Source organism: Trachurus japonicus, chromosome 21, assembly GCF_045865225.1.
Source record: "Trachurus japonicus isolate A0001 chromosome 21, Traja_1.0".
Classification (NCBI taxonomy): Eukaryota; Metazoa; Chordata; class Actinopteri; order Carangiformes; family Carangidae; genus Trachurus; species Trachurus japonicus.
The window spans coordinates 11,192,753-11,215,136 of NC_140927.1; the positions used below are offsets into that span (position 1 = coordinate 11,192,753).

General features: G+C 42.5%; 1 protein-coding gene across 4 annotated transcripts in view; it reads left to right on the plus strand.

Moving 5' to 3' along the window:
* The first annotated feature begins 1,662 nt into the window (after nucleotides 1-1,662).
* Nucleotides 1,663-22,384, plus strand: part of LOC146964796 (neuropilin-2-like) — an 89,041-nt gene continuing 68,319 nt past the window's right edge. The window contains exons 1-2 of one of the 4 annotated variants that reach the window (XM_085765785.1): nucleotides 1,663-2,836; nucleotides 14,544-14,724. In XM_085765785.1, the coding sequence (XP_085621911.1) occupies nucleotides 2,758-2,836; nucleotides 14,544-14,724 (260 nt within the window). In that variant the 5' untranslated portion in view covers nucleotides 1,663-2,757. The remainder of the gene's footprint in view (nucleotides 2,837-14,543; nucleotides 14,725-22,384) is intronic. The other 3 variants (XM_085765787.1, XM_085765786.1, XM_085765788.1) reach the window with 3 other exon arrangements.

Sequence of the window (22,384 nt, forward strand, 5' to 3'; positions counted from 1 at the left end):
TTTAAAAGGTCTTTTGTTCATTTTATTGATACAACTTTGTGTTAAATACATTCTAGTTGTAAAATCAGACATTTGCTGGTCAACATCTTGCATAGATGGCTCACAGAGCAGCACGTCTACCTGCTCTCTATTGCTCAAGATGAGAATTTTTCACAAATGGCGGCTCTGACAGCTCGGAGGAATATTAGACTGATATTAGCATGTGATTGCTCTGCGCTCTCATCACTTGACAGATTCCAGTGGGCCAGGGTGGGTTTAGTTTCAGTGGAAAGACACAGGATGAGGGCAGCAAGAGGGACGAGAGCAATAGGTTACAGGGGTCGTACGACTAGAGAGACCCAAGTAATGAGGAGGGTGACAGTTACTCTGACACACACACACACACACACACACACACACACACACACACACACACACACACACACACACACACACACACAAGCTGTCATGGAAAAAGAACTTAATACCTTCAGAGATCCAGAGATGTTAGGAGACATCTGAGTGACAGTTTGATGGTGTGTGCCCATGTTTCACATATCACTGTCCTGAACTGAGATCAGTGATTCACCTGGCCGCTGGTAATTGTAGGACTTTTACAGTAAAAGAAACACTGATCAGCAAATTTCAAAAAATATTAATGTAATCACCTGCTGTGATCAGGACCATGACTGGTGAAATAATGTGCTCATATGATATGTGACCGTGTGAGCTTGCTTGTTCCCAGAATGTCTTCTGCCAGAAGAGTACAAGAGGCTTGTAAATATTTTTATCACATGAAAAAGCATCAGTCCTTGTGTGATTTTCTTCTCTGTCATAAAAGAAATGGAGGTTTAAAAAGGTTCCCTTCCCACGAGATAACTCGGCTGTGTCATTATGGCCTGTATATGTGTGTGCATCTGTGTGTGAATATAAGCAGGGTGTGTCCTGGGAAGGCAGAACCAGAGCCAAAATCTGGTTTGTTTTCCAAGCCACGAGCTTTAGTGTCGCTACAGGCCCTAACACACACCTCCCACCAACCACCTCCGTGCACTATACAAGTGGGAGAGAGTGAATAAGTGGAGAGTCAGTGTGTGTGTGCGTGTGTGCACAAAGCTGTGTGAACCTTTGCATCCAGAAGCTCAGCCATTATTATCTCGATGACTGTGCTGCATGACATGTAAATCTGTCTTTTCATAGATAATAAAACGTTTCTGTTAATCTTAGTTACTCACGGATTATTAGAGGCCCAGCAATGTATTCATGTTAATTGATTGTTACTCATCAGATTCCTTTCCCTTTTGATTATTCTGCACATGCACATGGCCAGTGTTTCAGCTGTAATGCTGTAAACCAGCACCAGGTTCCCTTTAAAGCTCCCAGCACTGCTACAAAGCTCATAAAGCTCTGCTGTGGGCCTCTTCTCCCTCTTCTTTCTGCCTTTCTTCTTTCTACCTTTTCTCTTTTTTCTTTAATACTGGGGAGAGAATAAGAAAAACGGAGGGAGAAAGGAGAGATGGGATGGAAATGAATGTGTAGGGGAGAGAGTGTCTCGATGGAGAAAGGCAAGAAATTGGAGGGAAATGAGGGAGAGGTAAAGAGAAATTTGGCAAAAATGAAAGAGAGGGAGAGATGTGTAGAAAGGTAAGAGAGGGTGAGGCAGAGAGAGAGAAGGGAGTGAGAGGGAGATGAAACTGCTCTTTAATCAGTGAGGGGCTATATGGAGGCGGGCCGAGGTGCCTACTGTAATCCGATACACGCGCGCGCACGGCGTGCACGCACATCGAGACAGGGGACTGAGTGAGCAGTCTTCCACGCTGCCACAAACCCGGCGGAGATCGGAGGGGAAGGAGCGCACTGCCGGAGCTGCTGGGAGAGAGAAAGAGGGAGAAGGAGAGAGAGACTTACGGTGAACGTGGAGGACAGAGAGAGAGAGAGAGGGAGGGAGCGCGCGGACACAGAAACGCGTGTTTGAGCGAAGAAACGCTCAGTTTGTAGGAGGAGAGCTCAGAGCGCAGAGGCTGCACGTTTATTCTCCCACGATCAGTTTTTACGCACGCACGCCGGAGCCGCTTCTTCCAAGAGATCAAGCGTTATCTTTTTCTCAAGACAGGACGGTTATCGGGACAGTGTTATAAAAGGAAAAATCCATGGGAAAATAATTTTGATTCTTAATCGCGGGTGCTTTTAACAAGTTGATGCGCCACTTGGAAAGTGAGAGCAAAAGCTTTTGGAATATTTTATCGAAGCCGGGAGAAGAGACGCGTGGTACTTTTTTCAGGTTTTGACAAACTTAATGTTTGTCTGCAGACGTGTCTGATGATTCCTCATGGTTTCAACCTGTGATACCTTGTTCATTTGAAATTGGTCTACCAACTGTATTGACTAGGTTTATATTTCCACGCGTGTTTTGACTGCCAAACGGACACTGAGCACCGACATGGATTTCGCGGCTTTTAAAATGTTTTTATTGGACAAATTGCGCTGATTTCTGATCAGTTTTGCGCAGACGAATTTCTACGAGAGAAGAAGCGGTGCCACACACTGAAGCAACCCGTACGAACATTATAGGTCCACCAGGCTGATATTCCTGGAGAGCCCCCCTGAACACCACCCGGCGTTTGTGGTGGACTTTGGGCACCAGTCGTGTTGCGCTCGAGAGAAACAGAGAACTGTGGAAAGGAAAGCAGACTTTGGACTGTAGATTTGTCCCAGATAAACAGAGTAAAACCACAGAGGAGGAGGAGGAGAGCTGTTTTTCTCCAAATTAAGAGGGAAAAGATGGATTTACTCATATGGCTCTGTGGATGTTTACTGGCTTTTCTTTCGCCCCCAGCAGCGGCCACAGCGGAGGAAGGAGGTAGGTTTGACACTTTTCCTGCCCGCTTTATTTCGTGTCACACTTAGGTGCTAAATGGAAGTGAACCCGCTTTTTTTAAGAGAGAGAAAAAAAAATCCCCATTACTCCTTAAAAACAGGATTTGGAAAAACACCTCAGAGATGATTGTTTCATTTTTAAAAAGCCTGGTTTTCCCCGTCAAACCAAACTGCGTAATGTCAGTAAAACAATAACAGAGGGAGAGCATTACTGGATTTACTCAGCCTTCATTTCCTTCAAGTTAACACACTAATATGAAGCTTAGTGTTGAGAAGCTCTTGGTTATTTCAGTTAAAGCACAATAAGGATGAAGATCCTTGTTTCCCTCTCCTCGATCTGCTTGACCCGTCGCCCTCAGCTCGGCGCTGAGAGCAGCGGTGGAGAGGTACAATGAAAATGTGAACAACTTAAGTCAGTGGATAAAATCAGTTAGTTTTTCCTCAACAGCTCAAAGCTTTAATTTGTTTTCCAGATTGATGGTGTCGCCGGTTGTTCTGCGTAGACAACTTTCTACTTTCTAACGAGGCGCTTCCACAGATAAAGTATATACACTGATCCCCGCAGCGTCCTCACCGTCCACTCCGCTGCTGGTTTGACTCCGCACTATAATAATGAGAGATGTTGAGATGTTGGCCCGGTACCAATATTGATTTTTTCCTCTTGAAAAAAAAAATTAACCATATGCTGTGGATTTTAATCTGCAGTTTAATCAATTCATGTTCTCGAGGGAGCTATTCAATAATGAAAAATCACTATGATGTTCCCATAATATTCCTGTCGGGAGCACTGTCAGTTGAGCACAGTGGAGTTTCTAGTGACCCTATCGCGCTTGTTTTATCTCCTCATGTGTCACTGTGATTTAGTCTTATTAGATTCCTTGACAGAGTTTTTAGGCTGGCAGCTTTACATTTGCAATGTGCAGCTGTGCCTCTACTACCGGTTGTGCGAAGAGGTGTCAGTGAATGTGACCGGGTTACTGCCTCTGTGCAGCTGCAGCACTAGCGCTCCACTCACACAGAGGTCCGACTCCACTCCGTTTCCAGCGAGACAGGCTCCGGAGGTCCGTCGCTCCCATCGCTCTGACTGGGAGCGACGGGATCTTGGGTGCATTAACACCAATCAGCAGGTTACCTTTGCGTAAATATGCACAAGCTCAGAAGTGAAAAACGGCACAAGAGCTCCGTTTTACCCCGCAAGGCGAGAACGCTCCGCTCTTTGCACTGAGCTAATGCATTTAAGGTCTTTGTAAGTTATTCGTGCGTATCCAAGTGATCGTTACGCGCAGGGAGGAAAGTGGAAACGGAGCTGCGAGCTGCACAGAGAAGCGTTTCAGCGGACAGTATCTACAGTGACTGTGGGTCAAGACATCAGCACTTTACTTCGCTGTGATGTTACAGGTGTGCGTTCATGGGTTGCCTGAGAACTTCAACCAGTTGTTTTGTAAACCAACTAAGCTTTAACTATAGACACGTTTTGCAGTTGGACTCTACTCAAACGGATTTTCTAACAAACTGACCGAGAAATTCACCAGAAGCAGAAAGGCCCAGTCTCACAGTTTCCCACAGCAGTCTATTAAAAGGAGACAGAGAGCATGACAACATCATTTCCTCAAGATACAACTGTGAATGTGCATGAGGTGTAAAAAAGGAACTGAGAGAGGGAAGCAGTGGACAAGTTGGTTGCACTCTAAATTGTATTGATTTAGGTCTTATTCAGGAGGCTTTTGCAGATCTCATGACTCAGATTAAGTGTCCCGTCTGCCAAATGTTGTTTTGGAAAAACACAGTGTACAGAGAGTGCACACAGTGGAGCCATTATTTGCGTTACATTTCACCCTCAACATGAGAAGATATGTAGAGCAGACTGCTGTGTGTGAATATTTCTTTGTGTATCACAAAGTCGGCCAATTTTCACAAGAGAATTGACAACATGCTGATATTTTATGTGAACGCAATAGAGTTTCCATGTCTATCCTATTAGATCAACAGAGTAAAGTGACTTGTGTTCCCCCTTACCAGGAAGTACTGAGTATATATATACCACAGCAAATATACATATACATAGTGGTATTCAGGGTGGAAGGACTGACGTGACTGGTGGTGACATGTTTTTTTTTTTGTTTTTTTTAAGTCTTAAATGAAATCAATCAATAATTTGTTCAGGTATGACATTCTATTATTTGTTCAACAAAAAAAGTCTTGATGGATGAACCATGGTGTTACAGGGCACTCCGTCTTACTCCCCTTGAGATACTCCCTCTGGTACAATGAGAACCACACACACACAAACACTCAGCAGCCAGCAGGCTATGCAGGATTGAAGCTTCCTCAGCAGTAAACTTTTACAGATGCCTCTGCTCTGTCGTCTCAGGAGAGATGAGCAAAGGAAAGCATAGTGAGACTAAGAAGTGTATATATAGTGAGAGACAGGAGGGAGGGATGGAAGTACAGTGGGAGGAAGTAACAGGGAGAGACACAGGCAGAGGGAAGCTGCAGAAAGAAGTGAACGAAACGGAAGAATGATTTTTAGCCTCGCTGTTTGATCCTGTTTCTTCATTCCGTTTGATCACAGCTGTGCCTGGAAGGGAGATAAACGGACATAATTGGCCACTCAAGACCAGCTGTCTGCCTCTATAGTGTCTCAGCTGAAATATGCTGGTTGATGAAACAGGCGCACTGCGATGCACACTGTGAGAAGTAAGCAAGCAGTGGGATGAATTGCCCACAGGTACGCATTAAGGGCTGCATGGTTTATGAAGCTGTTTTTTTTTTTGGATGGCTTGGACCGAGCTAATGTGATTTTAGAGGCCTGAAACATAGGGGAGGAAATGTCTTTCCCAGATTTCAGGGTGAATAAGTCAACAGGTCCACCCAGAGTTAAGGTTCATTATTTTTGTAAATGATTGCATCACAGTGGGGGTGCGCCTCAGAGTGTTTGTATGAGCCAGAGCAGACAGACACTTACTTTCAACTTGCTTTTAATTATAGGTCATCGGTCTGCAGTGTATGAGACTGACTATTGCAAAACTTTATAGAGCATGTGAGTGTGATTGAGCTTTCAGATGCATTTCTTATTATCTAGTCTCAAGTCCCACACCCTGCTCTGCACATATGCCGACAGCTTGTAGTGTAAAGGAGCAGGTTCAGGTTCATCGAATGTTCTCACGATGAACATGATGTAATGTACACGGATACTCTCACGCACCAGTAGGTGGTGGTAATGGCACCAAAATAGCTGTGCGTCAACGGCTAAAAAAAGAAAGAAGAAGAGGAACTATTTATGACACAAAAACTGAGATCATAGCACATCTCCCACTTAGGAATCCATGTGATGTTTGCCTTTTCCGCACATTTTTTCCACTTTGTATTTATATATAAAATTAAATATTTCGGCCTTTTTTTAATGTGTTGTCCTGCTTTATGGTGATGATTTTTCGGGGGACCAAAAGTTAAGAATTCCTAAGTATGAACTATGAGAGTGAGTTAGTTCATTTGAATCTGTGTTAGCTAAACTTTGGGCTAATGCATGTACACATGTGTCACACTGGATTGGGTCATAATCATCAATAAAACAACCATCCATGTTAGTAGCTCAAAACTAAAGGGTTGCACCGTGCTTTAGCTCCGTGCATAATGAACTGACTCACTGTCACTAGCACAATCAATTCTATGCAATTACCTGGTGTTTGGAAAAAAAAGTTATTAGCCATATTACACATCTCATATTCTACAAACATGAAGTTAACTATATTTGTTCTTTTCACTGCAGTTCCTTTCCATGGATAATTACTCAGTGCATATGGAGATTGGTTATTTCAGAAAGGCTAAAAATACACCAGCGTATTCTAGCAAGTCAAATACCAGTAGTGAATGAATGTTCAAGAGTAGCAGCACAATATCTCACAGCTGGCTGTAGAAAGAAAGGGCAATTAGTGAGTCTGAAATCCGCTCATCTATACACGTTTAAGGAATGATGGGGAAATTCACCCGTCATTCTTCAGTTTTAATTTTCTATGACTTTTTCTTATTCCCATTTTAGTCAATCTTTAATACTACTGCATTGTCTGATGTGTTGGAAGTTTTACTTGACTTGTGAACTTTTATCCTAGGAAATTATAGCCAGAAACACTTTAATAGTAAAAAAAAAAAAAAAAAAAGAGAAAATGGGAGTCAGAGCTAGAGGACGGAGGATGAGGGAAAGAGATGGACAGAGTAAGGAACTGTGAGTGTTGGAGGCATGCGAACGAAAGAGTGAAGGGAGAAACAGAGGAGCATGAGAGGGCAATGGTGAAATGAGAGGAAAGCAGCAGAGTGTGAAGCAGTAGTTGAGTGGAGCCACCTGCAGTAAACCAACCCAGATTTATTCTTCTCCCCTGTCAAGCACAGGAGGCTTTCTGGCCAACTCACAGTAGCCTATATTACACTGATTATAGACAAAAATAAAAACAAGTTTTGTATTTCATCATATTGGGAATAAGGAAAAAAAAATCCATTTGAATTGAAGAGATGTTTTGACATGTAGATGGATGGTCATGATATTGAAACCATAGTCGCCTGCTGGAATGAAAACATTTCATGCAGTGCCTTTACTTTGATGGTTGGAATGAAACAGTTGTATGTGACAACTGAGGAGTGGATCTCTGGCACGTGACAAAGACTTTGCTGCATGGAGACTTTCTCCAGAGCTGATTTCATTTTAATTATCTTGCAGGCAGCAGGTGTTTTCCACCAGGTTTCAGGATTAAGGGTTATTCTTTTTCATCTAGTGATTCAGGTGGCTGCTGTGTTTTTCTTCTGCAATATATATTTTTTAATTTTAAGGCTCATGTTAGTCATAATAAATCCGAAGAAAAGGCATATACATTAGTTTAAAAAAAGTTAATGGGAGATGATGTTGGTCTGTCAATCATTAGAGTAATGGTGGCCAAACAACACAGGCGCTGGTCATCAGCAACCTACATGTAGTTTACAGTGAGTGAATTAACATTCAGCCAATTAACCCCCTGTACCATCTCTCTCTCTCTCTCTCTCGCTGTGCCTATTCCTCTCCCTTTCTCTCTCTGTCTCAGTCTCTCTTCCTCTCTCATCTGTAACAGAGAAAGGACAATTAGTGGGTCCAGCAGGATGTTCTAATTACAGTTATCATGTCATTAGTAAACTGCTAGTATTCTAGTGTCTTCATTGGCCATTGGTAATGACTGGAGTAATTAGGGAGGATGAGAAGATCAGCTGTGTGTGTGTCGTTGTGTGTATGTGTGTTGTATTCCTCAGTGGCGGGGGTGGGGGTGGGGGTGGGGGGGGCACATATTCAAATGAGACTATTTGCCTGTCCACACGTCTTTTAAAATCTTCACTCACACAAAAAAAGTGTGCGTTTGTGTATGTGCGCATGAGCTTGTGTACAAAGCTAAGCCTTGTGTGTCCCCAGCAGTCCCTCCAGAGCCGTGGCGTGTGAGGCCACAGGTTGTTTTACTTTCTCCCTCTCCCTTCACGCTGAATCATCCTGTTGTTTTCCTCGTTTCATGCCACTTCACCTCTCCTTTAATAGTGCTCTCTGTCTCTTTCTCCACACCTCCCCGTGGCAGTGTTTTCCCTTGCTCCGATTAAGAAACCTCCCTCACCCTCTCTCCTCGCCCCACTTCACAACGCTGGGAAATCTCTTTTACTGTTTCCCTCCCTCATTGTTTGTTTTTTTAAAACTTTCAGCCTGCTCCCTCTGACTCTGTCAATCTATGTTTACCTCATCCTTGTTTTCTGTGCTGGAAAGATACTACAGCCAGACAGTGGAAATCCATTCACATGGCTTGTTAGACTGAGTCCATTCATCGATCTAAATAGCTGATGTGTGGTTTGAAGTGTATACTGCTTTTGCTATTTTTAGTCTTACTTAAAGGAAAATTCTTTTGCTAATAAGATGTCACAGAGTAAACATTCCTGAGCTGAAACTTAAAGATGCAGAATCAATTACATTTGTATGTAGTAAAAAGTGTTTCTTGAGACGAGACTCTGAAGAAGAAATATCCTTATGACTTTTTAGGGGTGCAATAACCTACCGTGCCTAAATATGTCGTGTTATCTCTCTCCTCTTTCTAAATCTACATAGATCAGGTAGCGTCTTTGGTCTTGAGTTGAGTAGCTTGTTCTCATGTCAGTTCCTTTTCAGTATTGCACACTCATCCTTCTTTTTTATGAGTCCACGTCTCTCTCTTCTCTTGTTTCTCCCCATCCTTGTTTTTGTTTCTCAGATCCTTTGTAGTCCTCTACCATCCCTTTCTTTACTTTACACACTGGCTGTAATTTTCCACTGTGGCTTAATGCAGGGCACCTGGAGAAAAAAGCACAACCCCACCTGTTTGTGTGTGTGTGTGTGAGTGTCTGTGTGAGTGTGTGTGCTTGACTTGTATTTTCTGTCCAGTGAGCTGTTCTGAGCTGCTGACTTTCTCTTTTCAGATGATGAGAGACAGATGTTCTGGCATTACTCTGTCTTCTTTCGTCCTGCTCTGCCTGCATCTCCCTTTCTTTCTCTCCCCTCGCTCTTTCTGTCCATTCCTGAGGTTTCCCAGGTTTCGATGACTAAAAGCCCCTTGGTTTTAATCCAAAGAAGACATTTTAGCCTGTTATTTTCAGTGTTCCTCATATTCCCAGAGTCATATGAAAGCTTTTTACTCCAAATGTAGCGTTTTGTGCATGCTCTGTGATGCTGGAGCTAAGCCATCCTACTGTAAGTGCCTGGAAATCCATGGTAAAAAAAAAAAAAAAAAACTGAAAATTTGCATCAGGCTTTGATGCAGATGTTCACAGTCTATTGATTGTTAATTTAGGGGAGCTGTTTCTAACAAGGTCAAAATAATGAGAATATCAAACTTGCTCCACTGTTGGGGGCCAGTGTTGGTGGATAATAAGTTGATATGCCAAATAATAGCCTCCCTCCTAACAAGCTCATGGTTAGCTGGGTGAGAAACACTTTCTGGCTTTCATACACAAACACTAAACCACTAATGCTTTCATTGTGGCCCCTCACCAGTTGAAATGAATGTGGACTGTTGTTCGACACATTAGCAAAAGTTCCTGCAGACTAGCAAATCGATTGCAATTGTGAAAAGTGTTTTTTTTTTTAGAGTCAAATCAGACTGCCTACTCAGAGGAAAAATGAATCTGTAAAGAGAACGTGGAAACAAGGTCAGAGAATTTGCATTTGGGGCTAACAAACAAGGATCTGGTTCAATTTTGCAAAGCAGCTCCATGTGGAAGTGAGAGTGTTTTTTTCTCCATGTTTGTGACTTTTTTGTGCAATTGTTTGCATTGCCCCTCTGTGTGCTTGTTGCTGCGCATGCATTTCTGTACAAGTTTTGTATTGCATTTCTGTATGGATGCATCAGTGTGTGTGTGTGTGTTGAGGTATGCGCATGTGAGGAAATGTTGCTGAATAGGTGTTATCAAGATGCAATACTAAATGTGGCGGAGAGCCATAAATAATGCAGTGACCTGTCTCATATCCCTGCTTGACTGCTTAGCACCGTTTACTGCTGCTTATCCTGCTTGTGTGTATGTGTGTGTGTGTGTATGTGTGTGTGCAAGTGTGTGGTCTCAATTCATTGATGTCTAAGCCAGAGGGGGATAAATGATGTTCAGCGGTCTGTTTGTGCTTTTGTTGTGAATATGTGGTCTGAAAACAACCTCTGCCTGTAGATCACACATGCTGATGTGGTTGAGAGAGAAGTTGTTTTGTGTAAAATCTGGGGTCAAGAGCAGAGCAGTGTTTGTGTCTTCTGTGAGTGACAGACAAACCGAGACAGGGAAAACAATGATACACTGACGTGGTGCTTTGGTTTGAACTTACACTGTGGTTTGTCTTCATAGAACGACTCACCACAGGGGATTCAAGCAGAATCCCTGACCAGGAAGAAAGAACAGTTTTCACGTACTACTACTTAGAAACAAACATCAGATTAGTTTTTAATATACAGTAGTTGCAGTATTACAGGAGAATAGCAGTAAAAGCTTTTACTTGAAACTGTGTATTTCTACATTGTAGTTTTTCTGCTTTTCCTTTAGTGGTCACTCAGAATACCTTAAGGTGACTTAAATCTTTACCAGCCAAAAAATGTGACTGGTATTGTTTTGGTTTTTTTGTTTGTTTTGGTTATTTCTTCATCATTTGGTTTTGTTTGGCAGGTGTTACCCTATATCTCTGAACAGATTTTATTAAAATAACACAAAACCTAACAGTCACAAAACCTAATAGGAAAGATGGGTGTGGCCCAACCCATAGGCTAAGAAGAACCAATGTAATAATGTACTGACTATTGGGTGTTGATGGGTCACAGTGTCATCACGTATGACCGCACTGCAACAAAGTGACTGTAGTTGGAACTGTTGCCATTTTTCTAAGAGGCTGTTTTGACATTTTTACTCACAGCAGGTTTGTTGCGACCTGGGTTCAGTGCAACATTTCTAAAAAGATGTCCAGTGGAGCAAATTATCCTGAAAGGCTAAAAGCAAGTGCAATGCTTTTCTTTCCCCCTTCCTCTTTTCTCAACCCTGCATTTTTCAATGGCTTAGATCTTCTGCTCTCTCTCTCTCTCTCTCTCTCTCTCTCTCTCTCTCTCTCTCTCTCTCTCTGTCTCTCTCACACACTTTTACCTGTTTGATAATTCTTGACATGAATTCAGGCTTTTTCCCAACTCAGCATCTTCTTTGTTCAGCCCACCCTTCCACACACACATATATACACGCGCACACACACATTGCACTTTCTTCCCCACATGCAGGTCAGGATGCTGGAGTGTGGAATACAAATTAGTGTTGCTATAGATTCACTTTTGGAGGTTGCGTTTATACAGTTTCTTAGTTTTTGCGATGCATAGAGAAGTTAGCTGTCCCGCTGAAAAGAAAAATGCTCCCCTTCCTGTGTATCGGTTTATCGCAGCAGGGACTCTGTGTTATAATGGCTGATGAGCTCCACCTCAGCATCATATATCTACTGTATTTGAGTGTATATGCACTCACCAAGTAGCGTCACCTTCTGCCCTGTTTGAATGTGATAATCGGTGACTGATTTTGTGCGTGCGCGCGATGAGATTAATAGACCCTTATAGCAGAGCAGACACAATACTTTACACACACACAGCATCTGCCTCTCTATCACACTGGCCTTATTCATCAGACACTTGGAGGTGCCGTCTTTATCGGCGGCATGCCAGAGGTGAGGAGGAAGAGGAGGAGGAGGTAAAGAAAAAAAATGACAGAAGAGAACAGTCTGATAAGGAACCTGGTACTTCATCAGCAGAAAGTTTTACTATGATGTAAACACTTTTGACAAATTAAACATCCCAGCATTTTGCATAGTTGGCTTGAGGAAGAGGCTTAAATAAAAGTAAACAATAAACTTTTGCTGCTACTGCCAGAGTCTCATGTGGGGCAGACTGAATCTAATGAAAACATGTTTTTACCCAACAACTAAGTATTCATTATGCATATCAAGCAACTTATTAATAAATCCAATGTAGCCTATCTAACAATATGAGATTTTTCCCCTTTGCACTCCCTCTCTCCGCATATCCCAGATTTTCCTGGTTGGATACAGTTAGCTAAGCGCTGTGCTAAAAGTGGGGTTTGGCTGATGCTGCTGTGAGATTCCAGAGTGGTTAAGCACTAATCCAGGTGGTGCTGAGATGAAATGCGCCTGGCCGGGTTACATAGACCTTGTAACTCTATTCCTGTATTACTGTATGTCACCAAGGAGATTGGAAACAGATAGGGAGGAGATAGACAGGACTCGTTGGCTCACAGCATGAGGGAGAGACAGACAGAGATAGAGAGATAGAGGGAGATATAGGGGGGATGATCACTAATTGTTTGCAGACAGTGTGAGGTAGACACCAGATATAGCTGCCAAAGTGTCAATCACGTTGTGCGCTGAGTGCTGAGATCTGACCTCGGCTTTCATCTTCCCTCGCTGGTTCTTGAGTGAATGAGTGTATATCCATGTGCAGCATATTTGCAGCCACAGCGGAAAAAAAAAGAAAAAAAAGCTGGACTTTCAGTGCGTATGTTTGTTTGACCTTCTCTTTGAATTTGTTTTGAAGATGGCATCTGAAAAGTGTGTTTATACTATGTGTGTGTGTGTGTGTGTGTGTGTGTGTGTGTGTTAATGTTTGCATGTCTAGCTCCTCTCAGAGTAGGTTTACAGTCTATTAATAGCATTAAAACATGTTGTATTCTGCTGAGTAGTTTGACTTGGCTATGTCATCGGACTCAGCACAGTGGCAATAAATAAGGAATACAGTTTTTTTTTAAATATCTGATTGGTGTTTACTTTTCTCAGTAATCACATGGTTTTCTAATTGTCTGGGTGTTGCTCACTGGCCAGATACAAAATGCCTGTGTAAAATTAACTTAAGAGGAATGGTCTACATAACAAACACACGCAAGCATTGGACTAGGGTCAGGGTTAGGTCAGAGAAATTATATTTTATACTTAATACTTGATAATGATGATATATTATGTGTGATTTTGGACATTTCAAAAGAGTAAACTCAAACCAGTTACACACTCCTCTGTCAGATTATGGCTTAGACTGAGCTGTTAAACTGTTGCTTGGCTTTAACAAAGCTATATCTCACCATGACTCCACCCTAGTGGTTTAAGTTGAGTTTTGTGGAGCTTAAACAATGAAGAAGTTCAGCTCATAAGACATAAGTCTGCATAGTCAATCAAACAGGGCAGCCAGCCTGGTTCCACAATAGCTGCCATAGATACAATACAACAGAGATGTGTGTGTTATGCCGTTGGGTGTCATAGATATGAGTTACCCATCTATGTCGGGTACATCTGCAGCAGTGAATGAGCGGCATTGTTTATGACATGGTGCAGACATATGACTGCTGACAAGTGGATCCGCTCTGTGACAGTAACTGTGGCATCTGGAGGCCTGTGTGTGTGTGTGTCTATGTGTGTGTCTATGTATGTGTGTCAGTCTTGGGTCAGAATGAAGTCTTTACACGTCATGATGCTCCATTGACCTTGACTCCACACACACACACACTTCTTTGTTTTCTCATATCCTGTCTCTGCAAACATAAGTCTTATCTGCATTTTATCAGTTTACCCCCTCTCCTGGTGTCAAGTCACGCATGATGAACAAATATGTTTTAAATTCATTGGATTGGGTTCATACAGTGTGTTGGCATATTCCTGGTTAGTCTTGATAAGGGAACAACATTGACCTCGATGCCACTCCAAACTTAAATCTGCAGTTGTGAGGGAAGTTATTATAGTTCCATATTGTTATTGGAGGCTTATCTGATCAGTCTTCTCCTGTTTCCTAATTTTATTCTGCAATAAAGTTGAACCACTATTTCTTTTCATTACCTTTCCTCTAACCTCTGCCCTCTTGTTTTCTCATCCACTCCAGTCTTAGATGTTTTTATCACATTCACAAACACCACTCAGTGACCATGTAAAACGGAGAAACATTAAGAATTTTTATCACAGTTTAAACACTTCCAGTATTTGAACGATTTCCATATATTACACAAGGTGATGTGTAATGGACCAAAGCCAAAGAAAATAAATATGTATTTGCTTCCGCTTGACTTTTCAGACTTAATGTGCTGTACATATATAAAATGATTTAACTTTATAAGCCTGACTTCTCCCATCTGTCTCTCCCTCTCTCTTCATCCAGCATCTAAGCCATGTGGCGGTTATTTAGATGCAAGCGACGCTGGATACATCACCACACCTGGCTACCCACTTGAGTACCCACCTCATCAGAACTGTCGCTGGGTCATCACAGCGCCTGAGCCTTCACAGCGCATCGTTCTCAACTTCAATCCGCACTTTGAGATTGAGAAGCTGGACTGCAGGTAAGGACAGGATGTATGGATGTATAGATTTTAAGGACATGGGAGGAATGGCAAACAAAGTAGGAAAGGAAAGAAAAGTGGATCAAAAGAAGGAAGGATTTTAAGTTGCTTGAGAAGTTAGCTTGAAACTAAGGGATAGACACTTGTCTTACTTCTCCACCAGCATGTCTCTGTGTGAGAGTTTTCTTGGTGAACTTCAGCCCACTCTCCTCCTGTTTCTCTGGCTTTAGCTATCCCATAATAATCACAATGGGACCTCCCTTGGTCCCTTGTCTCTAATTATCAACGTCTAATTACAACACATTTACTGTTCCGGGATGGTTTTCACACTTTGAAAGAATTAACACAGATTAGAGGATTTGGTGTTCAGCATTGTTTTTTGGCCGTTTGGCTTTGTTGCATGTTGAGCTTGAGAGAAAGTCAGGCAGTTAGGAAGCATGAAGTAAAAATACAGCAAGTGGAGATAAAGGCGGACAGAAAAAGAAGATGGCATTCTGGGAAATGATGGAAAGATTCTGGCAGAGATTGGTTAAGATGCAGACAGATATTTATGGTTTCACAGGGATAGATGGAGAAGAAGTCAGAAAGCTAAGAACAACACATTTAAATGAAAACTGTACAAATCTATTTTTAAAAGAGATGAAATGATTTATATAGCCTGATTTGACACATCTCTTAGGACCAACACGTGTAATGGTTTAATAAGTTAATACTGTACGTGTAAATAAGATCAGGGAAACACCCATTATAAAAACACATAGGCTGTATACACAAATCATGAGAGATGCTGAGATGAGGGAGCAACTTGTCACCTAAGACAAAGTCACAAACCTACACCTACAACGCATTTGATGATTATTTTTGCCAAAATGATATCCTGTCACTTTCCTGAAAATGAAACTACAATCCTTCCCTTGTTGTCTTCTAACACAGAGGAGCAGAGGCATCAAACTGTGGGTACTGTGAGTGTATGAGGCTACAGATACAAACCCAGTGGCACAAGCAGGAGGACAGACAAATAGATGGACACACACATACAAGCGCACACACTTACACTTTTACCCTCTCTCCCCCAGTTATATGGCTCTGTTCCGGTACTTTTCCCATCCAGTTATTAACATTTCAGCCATATCAATTATAGATAGGTGAATTTCCCCACTCTGATGTACCGAAATCATTCAGACATTTCTTTGTTGGAATTGAAGCATCAATATTTCACTGGCTGGCTGTTTGTTGAGAGGCTAAAAAGGTTGAAAAGGCCCGCTGTGTGTTGCTCTGTTTTTCTTACTTTTCCACTGTGCTGTGGAGATAGAAACATACTTCTCTGTCTGTTTCCCTGCCCTCGTCATTTTTTTACTTCCCCACTGCACTTCTTATCTCCAGATAAGTTTGATGCATGAGATGCTCTCTCTTCCTCTTCCTCCTCCTCTTGTCCATGCTGTTTTTTTATCCCTCTCCCCCCCGACCTTGTTTCCCCCTCCCTGCCCTTCTTTCCGATTTCTCTTTAAATTTTTTACATCCATTTAAAGCCCAGTAGGTTCCCAGGGGCAGAGAATCTCATTGAACCTCTACAAACGACCGGCTCTGATTTATTAATTATACACAAGTGTTTGTGGTTGTTCTATATAGTAAGACTTGTGGACTTGCTGCCTTGTATTCATTTTTCTTTCAGGAAAGACAAGTTACGTGTTTTTTCCAGAAGTGATTCTCCTAACATTGCCAGTAAGAACAAGATGTCTGCAGTGTTGGTGGCAACATCTCCTGGCTAATAGTCTGTTATTTACAAGTGTCCCACAGTTCAGAGCTATTTAGGTCTACAGGCGCCCAACAACCTGAGTGTGTGTCTATGTGTGTGTGCAGGAGTAGGCTGAAATTGAGCTGTTAGGTTCAGAGGTCAAAGAGGCCAAGGGGAAGAAGCTGAAGGTGTGTGTGTGTGTCTGTGGGGGGCAGACATACAGTATGTGGTCACTCAAGGATTGTCATCAACAGCCCTGACGCACACACTCACCCGTCTTCGTCCGTCTCTTTCTATGGCTGCCTTACATACTTCTCCCTGTCCGCAGCTTATCACTAAATTACACAATCTTCTTGAATCAACAGGTGTATGTGTAATATGTACATTATTTGTCTTTATGTTCCTGTGTATTGCAGCTTCAGAAAACATAAAAACCTCTGTAAATGTCCAGTTTATTGAGAGGAAAATACACACAGACTCATCCGCTGAGACAGAGGAGTCATCCATGTTTCTAGACAGAGGCTAGATTGTGAACAGGCAATATGGTTCCTCTTTGTGTCTCTGCACCACTTAAAAAACTCATGAATCAGTTGCATTTGATCAGCACACAAACACACACACACACACACACACACACACTCACTCACACAGATGCAGTCGCCGCACAAACAGGCTGTTATGAATCGCCGTGACCCAGTCAGACAAGAGCTGTTTTATTGGGTCACTGTGTTGAAGCAATCTAATCTATTATGGTCTTGATTGCAATTTTAGGATGGTAATGTGTAATCTATAATGCAGCACTTTTTGTCAAGCACTCCTTTGGATCTGCAGGCAAAATCGATGGAGAGGTGGTCCGAGAGAGAGATGTTTTCATTAGCATTCATATACGGTGGCCGTTTAAGTGCAGGGAAACAGCAGGAAGGAGGGGGAGAGGGAGACAGACAGCCAGACTGATGAATAAAAAAATTCAAAAAAAAAAGCTGGTGCCCCTTACAAGTGTGTGAGTATTGCCATGGCTAATCATTACTCACCATGACTTCCCCTTTCCCCTGATGGACAGCAAAGCACTGCATTGGTCTGTTACTGGTGACAAGTCTCAGTTATTTCCCAACAGCTGTATCAGTTTTTTTTCCTGTGTATTTCTTATGAAAAACTAAGCAGATCAAAACCACAAGACAGAAATAAACGAACGGCGTAAACTTTGCAAAATTTTGTGACAGATAGATAAGCTGTCTTTTTCATTCACCCTCATTTGGGTCATAAAAGTTTAATGTAACTTTTATATTCGCTACATCACCAACATTAACATTACCAGCCTTGAGAGAACTTCAGGGCATTGTTCCCTCACTTCTCACCTCCAGCGGTGGAAAGTGACCATCTTCTATAGAAGTTAGCATGCTAACCAGCTAGCCCAAGTCCAGTCGGCCACTTGTACAGTATCCAAGAAGCCCTGAGGGAAATAGTACTGCTCAGAGGGTGCATCGTAATCTCTTGTGTTGTGAACAGCTGCTAATGCTAATGTTGTCTGCAGTGATGAGGAGATAGATTAGTTAGCATAATACAGGAGGAAGACCTGGCAACCCAGAGGTGGTCTGAGAGATCACTTGCAGTATTTTTATTTATTTTTTAGGAATCTAGCCTTTATGCTTGTCTGTCTAAGAATTGTAGCTTTATAGCCTACTGACTCTACAGACAAGAGCAATAATTGTCCTTCTCTCACTCCCACTAGAAACTGTTACTTTGACCCTGCAAATGACCATAAGACATTCAGATTTAAAACCCAGTCCATTCCTCAGATAGTATTTCAGGATAAAGGTAAAGTGGCTCTTTTGACTGATATGAAGTGCACAATCATCTAAAAGAAAGTGGTGTTAAACTCTCCATGTGACTTATTATGATCGGGGAACTTGTACTAAACGGTGTGTGTCTGTAGCCTTTTGAGGCAGTGGTTGGTTGTCTACTTCACATTTTCCTCTTAGCTCACTGCCCTGCTCTGTCTCTGAAAGCAAGATCTCTATTTGGAGTGTCTGGAAAGAACGTGTGTGTGCACGCGCGCGCCCACACGCGGACACACACTCACACACACGGTTGCTTAGGGAAAAGTGCAGCGTCAGGGTCCGCTGAGGGCAGGCTCAAATCATCCTGACAGCTACCTCCTCACTCTATCCTCTCCTCTTTCCTCCTGGCTGTCTCCCTCCTCCTCACCCTCTCCCCCTTATTCATCTCACCTTTCCTCACCCCTCCCACCCCTCACCACTGCCCAATGGACCCCATCTATCATCTTTCATCTACTCTTGCACCTTCCTCTGTCCCAACCTCTGTTCCCTCCTGTTCACCTCCTTCTTTGTCACCTCTCCTCTCCATTCTGTCCTCCTCCACTTTAATCGCATGTCGCCAGCTCTGTTCCATTTCTTCACTTCTTTCCTATCCTTCCCTCATTCTCCCTTTCTCACCCTCTCCCTTCTGCAGTTTGCCAATCTTTTATAGGCCAAATCATTATTCAGCATTACGTATGAGAAATCACAGGCAGGAAACCAAATGCCACACTCTCCTCCTTTTCCCTCTCTCCCACTCTTTCTCCTCTCTGCCTCTTTAAAATGCATCTATTCTTCCCTCTTTACCATTTATAGACTTTTCATCAGCCTGTATCCATCTTCATCCCCTTTTATCTCTCAGTCTGTCTGTCTATCCATCACTTAAATCCTTTTTCTATACATCTGTCACTTTTTCTCATCCTCTCTTCATTCCTCACTCTCTCCACTGATCCATTACCTCAGTCCACACCCAAATCAGACTCTACAGTGTTAGCAGTGATATGAGAAACACCCATACATATTCACACATGCAGAAAAGTGCACACTCACATGCAGAAGGGTTAAATGTAAGCTGATATAAACAAGAGTACACAAGAGATGGGAGCATTTTTGTGCTCTGAAATAAACTCATATACAGTGTAAGCACAACAGGCAGACAGGCACGTAGGCAGTTTCACGGTTATGTGGCTTACACAATAAGTGTGGAGTAAAGCAGTGAGTTAAGAAGTGATTTATATGACAGAGAAGCTGCAGTCAACGATAATGGTTTCACTAATGATTTAGACCTTGTCTTTGTACTCCGCCTCAATCAATCATCTCTTCTCTTCTCTTCTCTTCTCTTCTCTTCTCTTCTCTTCTCTTCTCTTCTCTTCTCTTCTCTTCTCTTCTCTTCTCTCCTCTCCTCTCCTCTCCTCTCCTCTCCTCTCCTCTCCTCTCCTCTCCTCTCCTCTCCTCTCCTCTGCTCTGCTCTGCTCTGCTCTGCTCTGCTCTGCTCTGCTCTGCTCTCCTCTCCTCTCCTCTCCTCTCCTCTCCTCTCCTCTCCTCTCCTCTCCTCTCCTCTCCTCTCCTCTCCTCTCCTCTTACCCATGTAATCTGAAGCAAATATTTCAATGTGCGCTTTTACACAAATTCCTGCTGGAAACTCGATTACAGCTGAGGTCCAGGTGTTTGATCACATGATCACACCTGACTTGCAGGCGAAACTCCAGGGGACACGACCAAGGAGAAGAGCAATGGGGAAAGTGATGTGATGTGACACTGGCCTGAGGGCGGAAGGGAAAAATAAAAGATGGAGGTAGAGATGAAGACGCTATATGACAGAGAGAGGAACAACATGTGGAGTGACAGTGGATGTTCAGTTACCAGCTGTGGGCATTTAGCAGCTGCCTGCATGTTTGAATTATCATCACAGTGACTCTACCGGCAGGAGAGTCATGCATCCAAATAAGCATCCTCCAATGCTACTGGAAAGACACAGGGAGAAAGAGAGAGAGAGAGAACAGTGTGAGGTTTATATACCTGCTTTTGAAAAAAATCAACATTCTCACCGGTGATTACAGTGGAGGAACACAGAGTCTTGTCTTGATTGATTGATCCTCTACAAATGTTAGAAAACACCTGGAGTGGATAAACAGTGCAGGACACTTCACCCCCACTGGAAACTTAGATGAGACTTAGTAACCAATGGTTACACAACACGGTCTGAAATATGGGATTTGTTAAGTTGCAATGTGGCGATTTTAGAAAATGCACACACACGCACACACACACATAATGATGATAATGTCAGTGGTCTCATTTGGGCACTGAAGGTCTGCTTCATCAGTGTTTGTTACTGAAATGACCGTTAGTGTGTGTGTGTGTGTGTGTGTGTGTGTGAGAGAGAGAGAGAGAGAGAGAGAGATAAAGTATGAGTGTAGTGTGTATGTAGCTGGGATGTTTGGCTGCATGTGTGTATCTGTGAAGGACTGACCCCGATCAATGTGTGTTAAAGCCATAATGAGGAATCGATCGGTTGTCCTGGAGACTACTGCTACACACACACACACACACACACAAACACACACATACACACACTGTCCATCTATCAGCTGTAATAGGCCTATTACTTGATAACAGTGAAGTCAGTCATCCTCCTCACTCTCTATTAACTACTTCACTGACAGACTGACTACGGCTGCTAAGTGTGAATGACAGTATTTTGTAATGTTGGGTGTCGATGAGAATTAGTATTATTTTATTTCTTAACAGTCTGAAGAAACTATTTTTTTCCAACGAGGCAGCAGCTGTAGTTAAGAATGAGACTCCTATTTTGCATTATGTGGCAAATCATTAGAAGCAGCCATGATCTTGGTCTCATTTGTATTGGCTTTGACTGTACATGGACAATACTGGAAGGAAGGAAACACACTCAGCCATCATTAATCGTATGCTGTGTAATGGTTACATCTGCCTGAATGTATTTTATTTGAAATTCTTCTTTCTCCAGGCATGTACATGAATAAGAAGTAGGATATATGAAAGAGAGATCAGTAGCAGCTCGTGATCTACAGCCTGTCATGCCACATGGGGATTATCAGTGCTGCTGGAAGCATCTTTATAGTCAGAGGTCTTGGCTGAATCCACCGCCTCCATAATTGTTCTTTTCTTGACAGAGACCTAACAGTCCCATTTTACTTCCAACCACTGAAAATAAAGTTTAGCTGGAATCACATTGAGTCATCCACATGACTGGAGCAGAAATGGTGTACAACTGTGTGTGTGTGTAATGTGTGTGTGAATCTACTCATAGCTGGCTGTTTCAGTTTGTGCGAGGCCACCCATGATTTTACTTCCCTAATAGCAAAGGCTGCATTAGAGGATGGTGTGGTGAGAAAAACAGGGCAAAAATAGAAAAAGAGGGAATGAGTTCCCTCTGTGTCAGCAACAATTTGTGTAAACATTAATCCTGAACTAAAGTGATTCTCAGAGTCCTTAAGTCTGAAGTCACTTTGGTTTATATTATGACTAGACATTGTATAACTTATTACTTATTAGAATGGTGTGTTAATAGACTGGCTGCCTCTCATCATGAAAACACATTTCTGCAAGTCTTCCTGCTCTCAGTCTTTTGTGTTTGTGTTAGTGTGTGTGCATGTGTGCAGGTGTGTCTGCCATGCAGACGCTCCGTCTACAGCTAAGGGCACCGCTGATGTTTGAAAGAAATGTGCAGGTGTAAGAAGACAACTCCTGACCTAAAGACAGACAGAGAGAGAGAGAACGTGTGAAAGGCAATTAAGACCAAGGCAGAGGGGAGGAGAAGGTGGAGGGGGGAGTCTGTATTTAAACCTTCTCCTTGGTTCACATCAGAAAGGCTTTGTAGAGCTTTCTCACTCTTGAAACTCACCTACCCCCAAAACACACAAACATAAATCTCACACTCAGTCAGATCTTCCTGTCAGACTTACACAAGCCCACTTGTCTACAAGTCTACGTCTACAACTCAACATACATGTTTTGGAACAGCATTATTAACCACATTACATATTTTATTTTCATTTCCTCCATGTAAGCAAGACAAAAACTGTACATGCAGCTTGTTAACAAGCAAATTTCAGAGAAGAGAGTGGGA